Consider the following 13,777-nt stretch of genomic DNA (forward strand, 5'->3'; position numbering starts at 1 on the left):
CCCCTTTCATGCCATCTTTATTCCCATGAATAATCCTTATGATCCTTTGAAGTTAGCAGAACTATCCATACACATGACTTCCGAATATGAATTAAGCCAGCCAAAACCACTACAAACATTGGAATGGAAAGGTAGGTTGTGTCAGAAATTTTCCTAGATTAGACTGGGGAAAAAAATTGAATTTTTAGCAGGGTGAAAGTTAACTATATCTGTGCACCATACTCACCAATTGATTCTGGTAGGCTGTGACAGCAGTAAAAACTGTCTCTGGAAATATAAACGTCCTGAACTCTTCAGATTTCAGATTTAACAAAGAAGCAGTATGGTCTTTCTTCTTAATGATGTGGACTCTTGGCTGGTACTTGTGCATGGAGTTTAAAATGATCTGCAAGAAAAAGTTACATGGCACTGTCCTGAGGGGAATATTAACAAGACCCTTAAAGACTATAAAATTGGTCAGGGGCTGATTCTGGAAGTGAGCTCTTCAGATCCTTTGCAAAGGTCCTGACTTCAGAAAATGAAGCTGTAGAAGAAGTCAGTCCAAGAGCTGGTTTCCTCTGCCTCCACTGGTAAGCATCCATTTTTGAAGCATAGGTGCCTATTCCTACAGATGAGGTGTGTTACGTATGTGGCATTATTGCTTGTATAGGAACCAGTTTGCAGGTTGCACCTGCAAATGTAGGTATTTTATTCTTGAAAGTACATGACCAAGACTTAACATTTACAAAATAGTGCAGGTGCAAAATGAAGAAAACCAAGAATCAGCCCCCTCCAAAAAAATTAAAACCCACCAGCACCAGCAAAAAGTGTCTGACCAAAAAATAAAACTTCCCAGATCTTTATATTGTAGCAAGCTTTTAAAGCAACCTACATGATAGATGTTCTTTACCATAAACTACCAAAAATGAAAGGAGGGAAACTGGTACAGAAACATCAAATGACCAAGTTTTTCCATTTTGTCTCCTTAACTCTTGTTCATGGGCCCCCAAAATAATTCTAAATTTAACGTACCAACTAACCAATTCCAATGTTCACTGGCGTCAAACAGCGATTCCATTTGCTTCAATTACCATGGGATGGAGGCCTTTTTGGCTGCCTCTAACCACAGCATTACAATATAAGAATTAAATACAGAGTTCGGCTTGCACCAGTCCTTGTTTTGGATATAATCACAGTCACAAGACTAAATTGGCAAAGGAGTGGGTGGTTCTATTTTACAGGGGCCATAACAACACTGCAGCCAGCTCTGTACATCTGGAATAGCTAATGTGCATTCCTCGGGAAGCGTTAACTTCAGCTGAAACACAGCAGAAACAGGGCAGTACGTTGTGCTAGCTCGGTAAATAGGAAAGGTTGCACGTCTTTGTTTTTCCTTCGGGGCCAAATATTGCTACGACATGCACTGTGACTTCAGGGGTAAGGAGTGTACATCACAAAAGTCACTAATGGAGCCACTGTCCTTTAAAGTGTTTCATGTCAGCCCCTACCACCTCAGATCCTTTTTCAGATCACTTCACTGTTTTATGCACACAAATGCAGACAGTGGTCACTGACTTTGCTGCTAATATCCTCAGCAGGTTTCTGTTTCTCTGTAAAATTTTGTCTTACCAGCCTGGTCTCAGACTGTTGTAGGCAGCTGGAAGAGACATTTGGAAGGATGGTGTGTAGATGGTGTGAGCTCACCAAGGGCTCGGCCCACGGACCATGGTTTATTATCATGGCCACAATACCCAGGCTCCAGCACTGCATCTCGGCAGCAGGCCGCGGCACAGCAGCCCCACACGTGCATCTTCCCCTCATTCCTCTGTGACCATCAGTTGTGACAAAGAAACTCTGTTTCCCATACAACATCATGTAATTCTGCGTGAGAGCTTTACACATCCAAAAGCACACAAGTAACAACCTCTGCAACCGTTTTCAATACCCGCAGAGGCAAATCAGGTCCGAAACAACCGAATGCAGACAGAAGGTGACAGGAGACCCACGGCCAAGGTGAAGGTCACTATTTTCTCTTTGTTATAGGCTCTGCATGCAGTGCTCCACCTGCACTCCTGCACAGGCAGCTCTCACTGCAGACTGAACGAAGGTACCATCTTAATGCATTGTTGAGTGTCAGGGCCATACAAACAGCCTCGAGGAGCTGGCTACATCAGGAGTTTACTGGTCATTCAGCATGACCACAGGCTGCCAGCCATGCCATCTGCCCCTATGCTGACTCCTCAGCCAGAGAGTTGGCCAAGACAGGTATTTTTTTTAGTTTGCTGCAGGGCCAGGTGGGCCTTGTGGACAACTGGCTCCCACCTATGGCAGACTGGTCACCAGAGGCAATCTGGAAGCCAGATAAGAAATCACTGAGGTGGCTTAGAATTTGAGAACTGTGCTGGGAATTCAGCTTCCACATTTGCTCAGAAAGAGAGTTGCTGAGCAAGGTTAACTTTTTAAAGCCTATAGGTTCCTAGCATCTGCCAGGTTAACTTTAAGAAACACCTAGGCGTAACTGCCTGTGGCTATTCTGAAATCCCAGCTTTCACAGTTGCCTGTGTTCACACCTCCATGTTTGCTTTTGCAAACATTCATCTGTTTAAGTTTTCCTATCATAAATGCCAGAAAAGCAATTATGATAATGCATACACTCGTGATTCACCTCACCATAAACCAGAAATAATGCCACCACAACTGAGTGCAACCAAAAGTCCCAGAAAAAGCAGCCAGAGTGAAAAACATCATCAGAAATCTGAAAAATATTATGCTCATCTGTGTATCACAGCAGAAAAAAAAAGGAGGAATTACTTGCTCGGCTGCAGAAATCCAGAGGGGAGAGCCATTTCCTTTCTCTGGTAAGGATATCTGCAAGTGTTTCCATGGTGCAAACTGTATGTCATGCACACAGAGATAAGACTTCTGCCTGATGCTTGGGGAGAAAATGTACATAGCTATGGGGTTATGTGTGCTGCTGAAGATACACAGCAGAGGTGCTTGCCAACTGCAGAAGTCTCAGAATAAGAGAAAACAAACAAATGCTAAGGCAAACAAATGCTTCACTTTTCTTCAAATTCCTTTTCAGGAAATGAACCACTCTACAAATAAAACACCACAATTACCTTAACAACCAAAACTGTCTTGTGGATGATGGAGAAAGCAAGCCACTGGAACAAAATGGGATTGGGCTGGTTTCAACTGCATAACTAGTATTTAAAGACAGGTTTTAGGTCATTAAAGCTTCCTCAGGAAGTAACACACCTTATCAAACATAATAAATGTTTTAGCAGGTCAATTAAAAATATCTCATCAGCAATGCACAGTTCTTTGGAACAGAAAGGGAAATTTTGAGAGGCATTTCCATTCCTCCCTTCTCTCGGACCTCAGCAGCTCCACTGGCCATGCCACAGCAAACGTCCTTTAAAGGCTTCAGAAGAGGATTGTGCTCCTTCATTCTATAGAGCATCCAGAGATGATATTTACACAGCTTCATAAGGCAGCACGTACAACCTGGCACCCTCATTTTGCCACATAAAATGTGGCAAAACACTGAAGAGGGAGTGCTCCGTGATAGCATATCTGTCAGGCAAATCTCAACACAGGATCAAGCCTTCCAGGCTTATTCTTAACCAAATGTGCAAAACTTTCCATTGACTTCAGCCATCCAAAGACTTCGTGTAAAGAAAGTGTTCCACCTCCGCCACTTGGAAAGTGAACCAGCAGCCACACCTCACCCGCTGCAGGCCATGTTCCCCCGCTGCCTGCCTGTGAAACACTGACATCTTGCTCTGTTACGTGTCCCTGTTCCCGACAGCTTTGCAGACCGACTTCTTTTTTATACTCATCTGTGCTTCTGGGAACTGCACAGCTCCTAACTAGTGTGCGATATACTGCTGCAAGCCCTTTATTAGAGGCACACATGGCCCCTGTTATGATGAAAAATGCTTCTTTTTAAATGCGCACGTATACTGCTCTATCATCACTCGGTGAAAGAGCTCACAAATCTTCAGCTTTGCCCTTCTACAGATTATGAAATAAGAGGGGGAAAAAAATAAGATAGCCTCTGCTAGTCAGGAAGGGAGCAGTGCTGGGAACTGGATTAAAAATATATATATCCACACACAGAGCTTTACAGAGAACATCTAGCTGAGCATTTAAAAAAATAACAAATAAACTTTTTTTTTTAATTGTTTGTTTCCAGGAGGTATTTTAAATACAAATGACTGTGGTTCAATTTTTTGAAATGATCACAAATCCTCTGTCAGATGAGAAGTATTAGCACCAAGAGCATCTCAGGTAGTCGGCTGCCACCTCAGCCAGCCTGAGAAGCAACAGGCAGCACAGTGTGGGGGCCTTGCTGACACCACGGGCACCACTGTTGCTCTGCTTTGCAGGTCAGCTACCCCCTGGCGCATGTCAGAGCTCAAAATGAGCCCCCTCATCCTGACACCTCATTTACTGACCCTGCATTTAGGCTCTTTCCTTTTAACTCCTCTGTTCCCAGGCAATAAGCCTGTCCACCAGGCTCCAGCTAGGTCTCATGAGACCAGCCTGGTACCAGCAAGACCAAGTTTCTTTTGGGGCCAATTTCCTTCAGAGCCCCAAGCAAATGCCATGGTACACTGACTTTCAGACATCCCACAGTTATTTCAAGAGCTATTAAGGCACATTTCTTTTTAAAATCCCAGATCCCTTCTTGTGGCGTCTTTTCTGCTAACTCCACACCCAACTTCTGTTAAGTCTGGAGGTAATAAGAGCTCCTGTGGAAGGTCCCAACCCTAAGAGATGGCCTGCAATGAGGAGCATCTTCCAACCACACAGAGACAAACATACAAGCCTTCAAGCCAGTGCGGGTGGCTAAGCCTGCTGCCAAGTCACAGCAAGGCAAAGGCAGGATCACAGCACAAAGCCGTCCTCCCTTCTCTCCCTCACTGAAATGCTCAGATCCACCCTGAGTGTTCTCCCATCCCTAATGGATGTGGTGGCAGAGTGCTGTTTCTGCTAGTTCTTCCCCCTAGAAGGGCTACTCACGTGGCCATGCTGATCCAGCTCGTTGTTTGTGAGCTTCACTTTCTCGAATGACACCATCTGCTTCAGCAACTGCTCACCCGTGAATGGGGAGTCAGGGTGCACATACAGCCTAAAAGACACAGGGAAAAGGCCTCTGCGTGAAAAGTCAACCCAAATAGGTTCCATCTCCACAAGAAAATGCAGAGCAAAATTTTGCTTTCAGGATATGCCATATTTTCACAGCAGTGGGTTTCCTGAGAGCTCTTGGCAATACAGATCTGCTAGTCTAGCAAGAGGCATGCAATCCGCCCAAATGAATGAATGCCATTAATGAAAGACAGTAAAGCAGATGACTGAAGTTGTTTAGTTCACAGGAACATAATGAAGAATTCTGCGACCAAGTGCTAGATTGCTCTCTGGCCATAGCTATTATTTTATCTAGTTATCTAAAATGGAGACATTAACTAACAGTCACTGTTGCGTCTTTTCCCAAATGAAAAATTGATCGTCTTTCCCCACAGCTGTACTAACAAGCACTTAAAATAACAATGACTACAGCTCCAAGAGAAAAAACACAGTGTCATTAGAGAGATAATGGGGGAATGCAGATAAAAATGCATTTTTCTTTATATGTAACATTAAGCCGTGATAATGATTTTAACCTGCATTCGATCACACGTTGGCTGTGGTGACGTGTGTTTATAAGAGGTTGAGGGCTGCAGTCCAGGACAGTGGTCGGACATGAAAGAAATTAATTACAACTCTGTAATTAACAACCCATAACTTGGGAAATTAAGCAGAAGCAAAGGAAGTAAGGAAGACATGTAGATAGAATGGCATACATTATGACTAGACACAATGCAAGTGCCAGGCTATTTAAAAACAATAATTTTGTTGATAAAAAATGATTTAACTTGAAAGTGCTTTTGAGATAGCAAATTAAGCACCAAATTAGAGCTTCAGCATGTGCAAACTGGGCTGGTTCTGCTGCTGTCGGTGCACGTTATCACTTGCAGAGGGCCTGGCTCTCTACAGGCAATGTGTTTGGCCACAGTTAAGAGATACCCTCCATCCAGCAGGGTTGAGATGCTGGCTGAGAGAAAGAATTTGTTTGCTTTTTTTTTTTTTTTAAGTTGAGCCATGGTTCTATTTAAGCAAAAGGAGAATGGAAAACCCACAAAACGATGAGGCGTAACTGCCTGATGGACCACGCAGGTCCCTAATCAACGAGTGGCTGTGCTAAAGCCCCCTGAGGCACCGCTCTAGTGCTCCAAGAGGAAAGAGATGTGATTCCAGGCTCTCTGTTTTGCCAACAGAATCCACAAGGCACAGTCCTGCTGGTGAAACTGAAGCTTTACTGGCGTGGCTCGCTCCAGGCGGGCAGGATGTTTTCCTTCTCTTGATCCACAGCACTGCTTGGCTGGCGCGGTTGCACCCATGGGAGGGATGCTGTGCCAGCAAGCCCAACGCACAGGGTCCTCTCTGCTTCAAGCTCCCTGACTGTAGAGTGAGGCTCGTGAGGAAATAAGTGTGTCTGAAAACCTAATATCTTTTATGAAAATCCACTTCGCTTTCCTGTTTAAAACAGTAAAAACGTGAATTTTCAAAGCCTCAAATTACAGAATGCAAAGAAAAAAACAATCCTGATCATATCGCTTCCAGCCCCTCTATCTATGCAGCCAGTCTCATGATTTTTTTCGGAGCCTGACTCCTAATTTTGCATGTCTGGATAGCTAACACTGTTTACTGTGATCACAGAGCATCAGGCTCAGCAAGGTTTGGCTAATTGGGACCAAAAAGCCAAACTATTTCAAATATGCACTTGGGGAGCGAGTAAGGATCTTTGTGTGCCTACAAGCTGAGCACCATTGTTTTATGCCATATGCAGTTAATGGCTGGCACAATGCTCATGCTGTGAATTGCCGGGATGTTAGCAGCGAGCTAGCAGGGAAGATGCAGAAGGATTGGCACTCAAATAGTGGTCAGGCACACATGCATTAGACCTGGTTTTCCATGCTGATGTGCCGCATGCCTCCAAGCCCGCTGCACGCGTGGCTCGACCTGGCTGACAGCACCTCCCTGCACGCTTCTCCTGCAGCCCGACCCTGCAGCAGAGGGCTCAGAGCTAAATGCATTGCCCTCTGAGGCAGGGAAAGCCGATGCGAGTGGATTAGGGAAATAAACGCACGCATTCCAGCGCCGCACGCAAAACAGCCCCAGAGCCGCGCGAGCTCTGCTGCCCACGGCCGGATGCGGGGATCGTTCACACGAGCTCACTGCAGCTTCAGGAGCCTTATTTGGTTGCGAGTTTGCTCCAAGATGTTTCATGATACAGCCCAGGTTTGGGTACGGCTTCCTTCTTGCATAGTTGGGAGTGCTGCAGTGCTCTGCTTCTGTTTAGTTTAGCAGCTGCTCTGGTCCTACAAGCCCTAATGCTTCTACACATGCTGCTTTTCATTACCTTCATATCCCAAGCAGATAATTTTCAAAATACGATGCCTTTAAAAAGTTTCCTCCGTAAGTGTGCAAACACTGCAATTCTATTAAATATACGGTGATGGGCAGCTTACTGCAGCCAAATAAAATGTGTATGTGGAGGGGAGAAGGCGGGGGGACAGAAGAACTTTATGAGTGAAAGAAAGGAGATGAAAAAGGAAGAGGGGCAAACAAATGTACGTGCTGAAACTTATGAAACTGATGATTCTTTCTCACAGCCTTAGCAATTTGGAAGAACAAACATAAAGCATCACACAGGAATTCTATTTCCAGTTAGCACTCTAGCAGATTTACAAAGGACTCTCTGAAAAGTAGTTTTATTCAAGTGTTCGTTGCAACACAAACTTGTCTGACAGCAGGAAGACAGGGATATAACTGCTTCTCACAGCAAGTTCCCTGAAGGGCTCATCTTTCAGAGAGAATCACAGCTTACCGTTCAATTCTGAAAGTTAGTTTTATAATCAGAAAGAGCAGAACAGCTCACGGGTTTGATTCTGCAAAGCCTTACGTGTACACGTAAAGGGACTCCTAAGCAACCCTTGGATTGCAGTGGTATCCATACAGGTACAGGCAGTGAGGTGCACAGGGAAGCAGCACCTCGGGACCTACTCAGGTAAGGAGAGCCACGGCCGTGTGCTTGGGGCACAGGAGGCGTGAGAGAGCGCTGCTGGAAGGGCTTCTCTCACCAGAGCAGGAACAGACCCATTCAGGATGGGAACAACGCTGCTTTCTGCCTGAGTAAGAATGAGGCCTCCCACCCCAAAACTTGTACCAACACTCTGCAGACAGCACGCTCTACCTCTTGCCAAGCTTTCCTTACCAAATAATTAAAGGAGCGGAAAGTGCATGTACATGTATGCAGTACCGTGCACGCAGTGGAGAAGTAACCTGTGTCTGTGACTGGGCTGCTGGTTGAACATCCCGAAAAAGAAATGGGATGTGCAGCAGAGGTGCACGTTTGTGCAGAGAAGCACTGACCCAAAGAGAATGTTACAGAGCTGCCACCACACGGTGGTAATTAACATTAAATTCCAGCAAGGTTTGACCCCAGCTGTACAGCAGCTTCCAGGAAAGTTGCTCGCTATTTCAAAGGATCGATCTCTTCTCTTATGCTCTTGTGAATATTTCCTCATTGAGCTAGCTGATGTGCAGGTTAGCAGCCTATGTAGGGGTACCCCCAAAAGGTGCATGAACAAATGCTAAAGGGAGAAGCCTGCCCTGAAACTATTTCTGTCCTTCCCCTATTTTTTTTTCTTTTGGTGCTGACTCCTTTGGAGCAGGACCCATCTATTTTCTGTGGGGTTTGATCAGTGCCCATTACGATACCCCAAATGAAGCCCTCTGACGCCAACCACGCTACAGGAAGGAGCTTTTGGCCACGAAAACAAAGCTGCCATAACTCCTGGGTTGCTGCTTTAATAACAGCTTCTCCGTGCACGCCTCCTGCGTACTTCCCCGAGCCTCCTTCAGAGACGAGCAGTCAGCAGGATTTCAGCGGAGCTGCTCCGACGAGGAAATCGCTCAGCGTTCGGTCCCCAAACAAACCCATCAAAACAAAGCGCTGCCACTCCTCGCTTCACTCCTAACGTCTCTCTAATAAGCAAGATCTCAGCCCCGGGCTAAAGCACCTGGCGCTGCCCACGGTTCCTGCGCGGAGCTCTCCGCCGGCGTTACCCCCGTACCCCCGCGGCTCCGGTCGCGTTGTGTCCCCGTCCTCGGAGCTCGGGGACCGCAGCGCGGTGCTGTGCCGAGGAACTGCCGCGCTCCACACGGAGCATCGGCTTCCCCGTGCCGGGAGGAGTCACACTCATCAGCAGCAACAAGGGAATGGTCACTGAGATTCGTTTCCTACTGCATTCCACTTTTGTACAGAAGAGGTGTTGCTGCAGAGAAAATAGCTTTGCTTGCTGGAGGGTTTTCTTATTCCCCTTAAGATCTGCCACAGTTCCTCAGCAATAAACTCCCTGTGCCATGGGACTGTGCTCGTTGCATAACGGGCAACAGGAATCGAAGTATTGGTCAGTAAGCGCTGGACATGTTTTTAAGAAATAATATAATGTTAAGCATAAGCAGCGCTGCACTGTAACGTGGCATTTCTGCCGGATTTGGATTGCATTAAATTATAAGGTCAGACGTAGCGGGGAGGGCAGAACAAACTCAGGGACAAAGCAATGGGTTTTTTAATTTTTTTCTGATCTGAATTGAGGTAAACTTCATTTAAAAATACACACACATGAAAGAGCCTTCAGCCAGCAACTTCCTTTAGAAACGCACGCGTATACATAAGAGCCTTTGGCCAAACCCCACACGCCCTCGAACACTCGGTATAAATCAGCCCTCGAGCAGAGATCTGAGGCCCCACTCTGCACCACAGAAATTAATCAGAGTTCCGAGATCGAGTTTGTTGGGCACGGACTCGAGATCTCAGAGCAGTGTTTGCAAACAGCATCGAAGATTAATAGCAGGTATTTCAGGAAGAAGGAAAGATAAATAAATAAATGGAAGGGAAGGGAAGAAATCTAGTTTTTCAGAGCCCACAAACCTTGCTGGGAGAGGAGGGTCGGCTTTCCCAGCCACCAGCCAGGAGGAGCGGTGATAGGCGTATCTGTATCTCTTATTGTCCACCGGAACGATATCCATCAGCACAATGTATTTGGCTTCAGGATCCACTCCCGAGAAAGAAACCCTGATAGTGGGAAACATCCTCCTGGAACAGAAGAAATCAGGAAATAAATATGGGGACGGGAGGCAGAAAGAAAAGCTCCAGAAAAGCTGTTACAAAGGAAATTTCTATCCAAATCCCCTGGAAAAATAAATGAAAGCATCAACCGATGCTGCTTCGGCATGACAGAAATTGCATCCTGTGCACCTCTACAGTACGCACAGGAGAGCTGCTTGAAGTTCAAACGATTTCTTTCAAGCCAAAGGAGAAATGGCAAAAGTGAAAAAGTAAAGGAGAAAACTATTTTTGCCCGGTTATTAGCAACATGCAGTGTTGTCAGAAAATCAGGACAACAAGTAGATGTGTATTTTAATGGGATACGTCCTGGAGCTAGAGCAATAACACAGCAGTTAATTCAGTGAACGTGCTCACCGATCTCAGATAAATTCCTACAGTATTTCTGAGAGGTATTTTGAGAATTGGGCTCTCCCTTCAGCGCTAGCATGTTGATAAACTTCGCAGTTTAAAAATGCAAGCTTGTTTTGTTGTAGACCAGAAATAGCTTTAAACAACTTCAAACAGATTATTATTTTTTTTTTATGAGCTTCAAATTCCAGATTTTAGACATTCGTTGGGGTTATTTATTTATTATTATTCTAACAGATACTGACGGAGCCGCTCTTTAGAAAAACCATCAGCAAACTGCGTTCCGAGCGAGTCGCTTCGGGACAAACTCCGAGCAGACTCCCGGCTCCTCCGGGCTGTCGCGACCCAAACCCAAAAACCACCCTGGAAAAACGGAACGGTTTGAGACGACGGCAAAGCCTGGAGTCCTTCTGCGCGCTATTTACAAACGAGAGAGGGGATAATCCCCGCTTCCCTCACCGTATCCGTGCCGGCACAGCCCTGGCTCACAGCCGGGAGCCCGGCCTCGCTGCGTACGGGCATCTCCGAGCGCAATCACAGCTCCGCCGCACTGCTCTCCCCTGCGCGCCCCGCGCAGCGCAGCGCGCACCGTGAGCGAGCTGCTCCCACCCCTGTTTGCGCTGCGCTCTCGGGTCACAGCCGGGAACTGGGACTTTTTAATCTCTGTTTACCCCCAGCCCTTATATGTTTTTTTATTTCTCTTCTTGTTTCCACCGCTGTAACTCCCTCTTCCCCCCCCCCCCCCCCACCGCAACGGTCGCCTGGCGTACCTGCCGGATTTGGTGATGATCATCTCGGTGCCCAGCTCGTGAAACTTGTCCCACAGCTCCTTGGTTTCCAGGCTGCAGGAGATTTTGGCCATCTCCTCGCTGGGGATGATGGGGGTGGTGGGATGAGGGGCTCGGTACACAGGGCTGAGGGGCTGCCGCTGAAGTCCCCGTGGGGCTCCAGGCCGGACAGATCGCTCAGTGGCTGCGCGCAGGAGGACTTCTCGACGAATTGCTCTGCGAGGTTTGGGGAAGAGCAGACAGAGAGGGGACGTTGAGCCGGGGCGGTCTGATGGCAAAAAAAACGCTTCCCAAAAATGAAGCATTTCTCGCTCGGCCGGGCCCCTCCTTCCAGCGCTCCCGCAGATCCGCGCTGCTCCTCGGGCCGGTGATTTGAGCGAGAATGTGGGGAGGTTGGCTCCAGCCCTTCATCCACCCCAAAAGAAGGGAGTGTGGTCGGAGCCGACCCCGGCTGCGGGGCGCGGCGGCTGCGGGCTGGAGGCGGCCTCGGGGAGAGACTGGAAAAGGGATTTCCCCCAAATCTCTGGGTAATAGAAGCTGCGTTACAGGCAGTCGTTTCGCTTGGATTTTTAAATGAACCGCGCGGGGAAACAGGTTTAAGAAATGGAAAATTGATTAAGCCAGCGTCTCTAAAATTAAATAATAGTAATCGTAAAAAAAAAAGAGAGAGAGAGAGAAAAATAGCCACATTTAGCCGCTTAAATATCCCCAACAGGCGCACTGTGATACATCCGGCCTGCACTGTGCCTCAGCAAAGAAATAAAGTTCGCGATGGATCCCCGGAATACGCGAGGTCCGTAGAGCGGGGACTCGGGGGCAATGCTCAGAGAGCAGCCTTTCCCGGCCCCCCAGCACAGGGTCACGTCGGGCAGTGTCCCCGAGAGCGCAATGCTGATTTCTTGTAGCGTTCTGCACTCTCTTGGATACACACAACGAGTGCAAGGCGTACAGATTGGAGAGGGGAGATCGGGCGTCTTTATAATATCCTTCGGGAACGGGATGCAGGCGACCGTAAAGAAGCCAAATCGCTCGCCCAAAAGTCACCCGGAATGGCCAGCACCAACATCCTCCCCAAAGCCCTCCCGCCCCGGATGCCGCAGCCTGACGCTGCCGCTCGGGAGCCGAGGGGCTTTGAGGCTGCGGACAGTTTTGTCCTCCCCTGCGAAGCCCGGGGCTTCTTTTCTTGGACTTTGTGAACCGTGGGTGATTCGCACTGAATATTTAAACTCTTTATAACGCAGCAGAAGAGAGAAACGCAGCTACCTCGAGGCGTGAGGTTATTCTACGAATGGAGAAGCCCGATAGAGAAACAGCGGAATGTAACCCGGAGAGACCCACAAAAGGAGTTACGCTCTGAGCAGTCTCTCCCGAAAGCGACTAAAAAAAAAGCCTGAAGCGGCTTTTGCGGAGCCGGGAAGAGACAGAGCCGGACCGGAGCGTGGCCAGACCCCGTACCCCCCGCCGTCCCCGCCGCCCACCTGCGCCCGCCGCCCGCCCGCTCTCACCCAGCGGCTTGATGGTGCTCTCGGCGGCCTCCTTGTCCTTGGAGCTGCCGCTCGACATTAGGGCGGCGATGGAGAAGGCGTTGGCCCGCGACGAGAGCTGCGGCTTCGGGGGAGGTGTGTACTCCATGGCGAGCCCCGCCGGGGCGGCGCGGCTCGGCTCGGCTCGGCTCGGCTCGGCTCGGCTCCGCTCTGTCCTGTCCCGCCCCGTCCCGTCCCGTTCTGTCCCGTCCCGTCGCGACGGCTCTCTGCGGCCGGGCCCGCGCTCTCCCCCGCCTTAACGCGCGGCCGCCGAGATGCTATCGGCCGGCGGCCAATCGGCGGCGGGACACGTCAAGGGCCCCGGCTCGGCGCGGCCGCGGAGGAGGGGGCGGAGGCGGGAGGAGGAGGAGGAGGATGGAGCCGGAGGAGGATGCGGGAGGAGGAGGAGGGGTGGGCAGAGGGCAGCCTCCCCCACGCGCCTTCCGCGGACGCTGAGCTCCCCCGGGCCGCTCCGCGCTCGGCGTGGGTTTTCTCGCAGCGTTTTGCGCCGGTCCCGCTCAGCCCCAGCGCGGCCGCAGCTCCCGGCGCACCGAGTGCTGCTGATAGCGCACAGCGCAGAGATCCAGAAGGGGCACAGCTGAGGGCTGATCCACGGCGACGGTGGGAACGGACTGTGCCCCGTGCTCCCTTCAGAGTCACAGCCACAGAGACACAGAGCCACAGGATGTCCCGGGTTGGAAGGGGCCCACGAGGACCGCGGAGCTCAACACAGCACCACACAACCGTGTGAGCGTTTGTCCGTAAATAGGGGATTGTTAACCGAAGTATATCGAATAAAAGAAACGGAACGGCTTCGGTCCCCGAAACGACCCAAGAGTAGGCGTGAGTTTGTCGCTAAGTGCCACTTTCTGAACCCAAAACTGGGTCCGGGA

At 49.0% G+C, this 13,777-nt stretch overlaps 1 protein-coding gene across 1 annotated transcript in view; it reads right to left on the minus strand.

Moving 5' to 3' along the window:
- Positions 1-13,069, minus strand: part of TBX20 (T-box transcription factor 20) — a 33,071-nt gene extending 20,002 nt beyond the window's left edge. Inside the window, 6 exon segments of the mRNA XM_065752359.1 lie at positions 227-385; positions 5,011-5,119; positions 10,028-10,192; positions 11,344-11,467; positions 11,470-11,577; positions 12,867-13,069. Of these exon segments, the coding sequence (XP_065608431.1) occupies positions 227-385; positions 5,011-5,119; positions 10,028-10,192; positions 11,344-11,467; positions 11,470-11,577; positions 12,867-12,993 (792 nt within the window). The 5' untranslated portion in view covers positions 12,994-13,069.
- Between the last annotated feature and the right edge of the window lie 708 nt (positions 13,070-13,777).

Source organism: Cyrtonyx montezumae, unplaced genomic scaffold (assembly GCF_038088225.1).
Source record: "Cyrtonyx montezumae isolate F1298 unplaced genomic scaffold, pur_monq_1.0 scaffold_8, whole genome shotgun sequence".
NCBI classification, from domain to species: domain Eukaryota; kingdom Metazoa; phylum Chordata; class Aves; order Galliformes; family Odontophoridae; genus Cyrtonyx; species Cyrtonyx montezumae.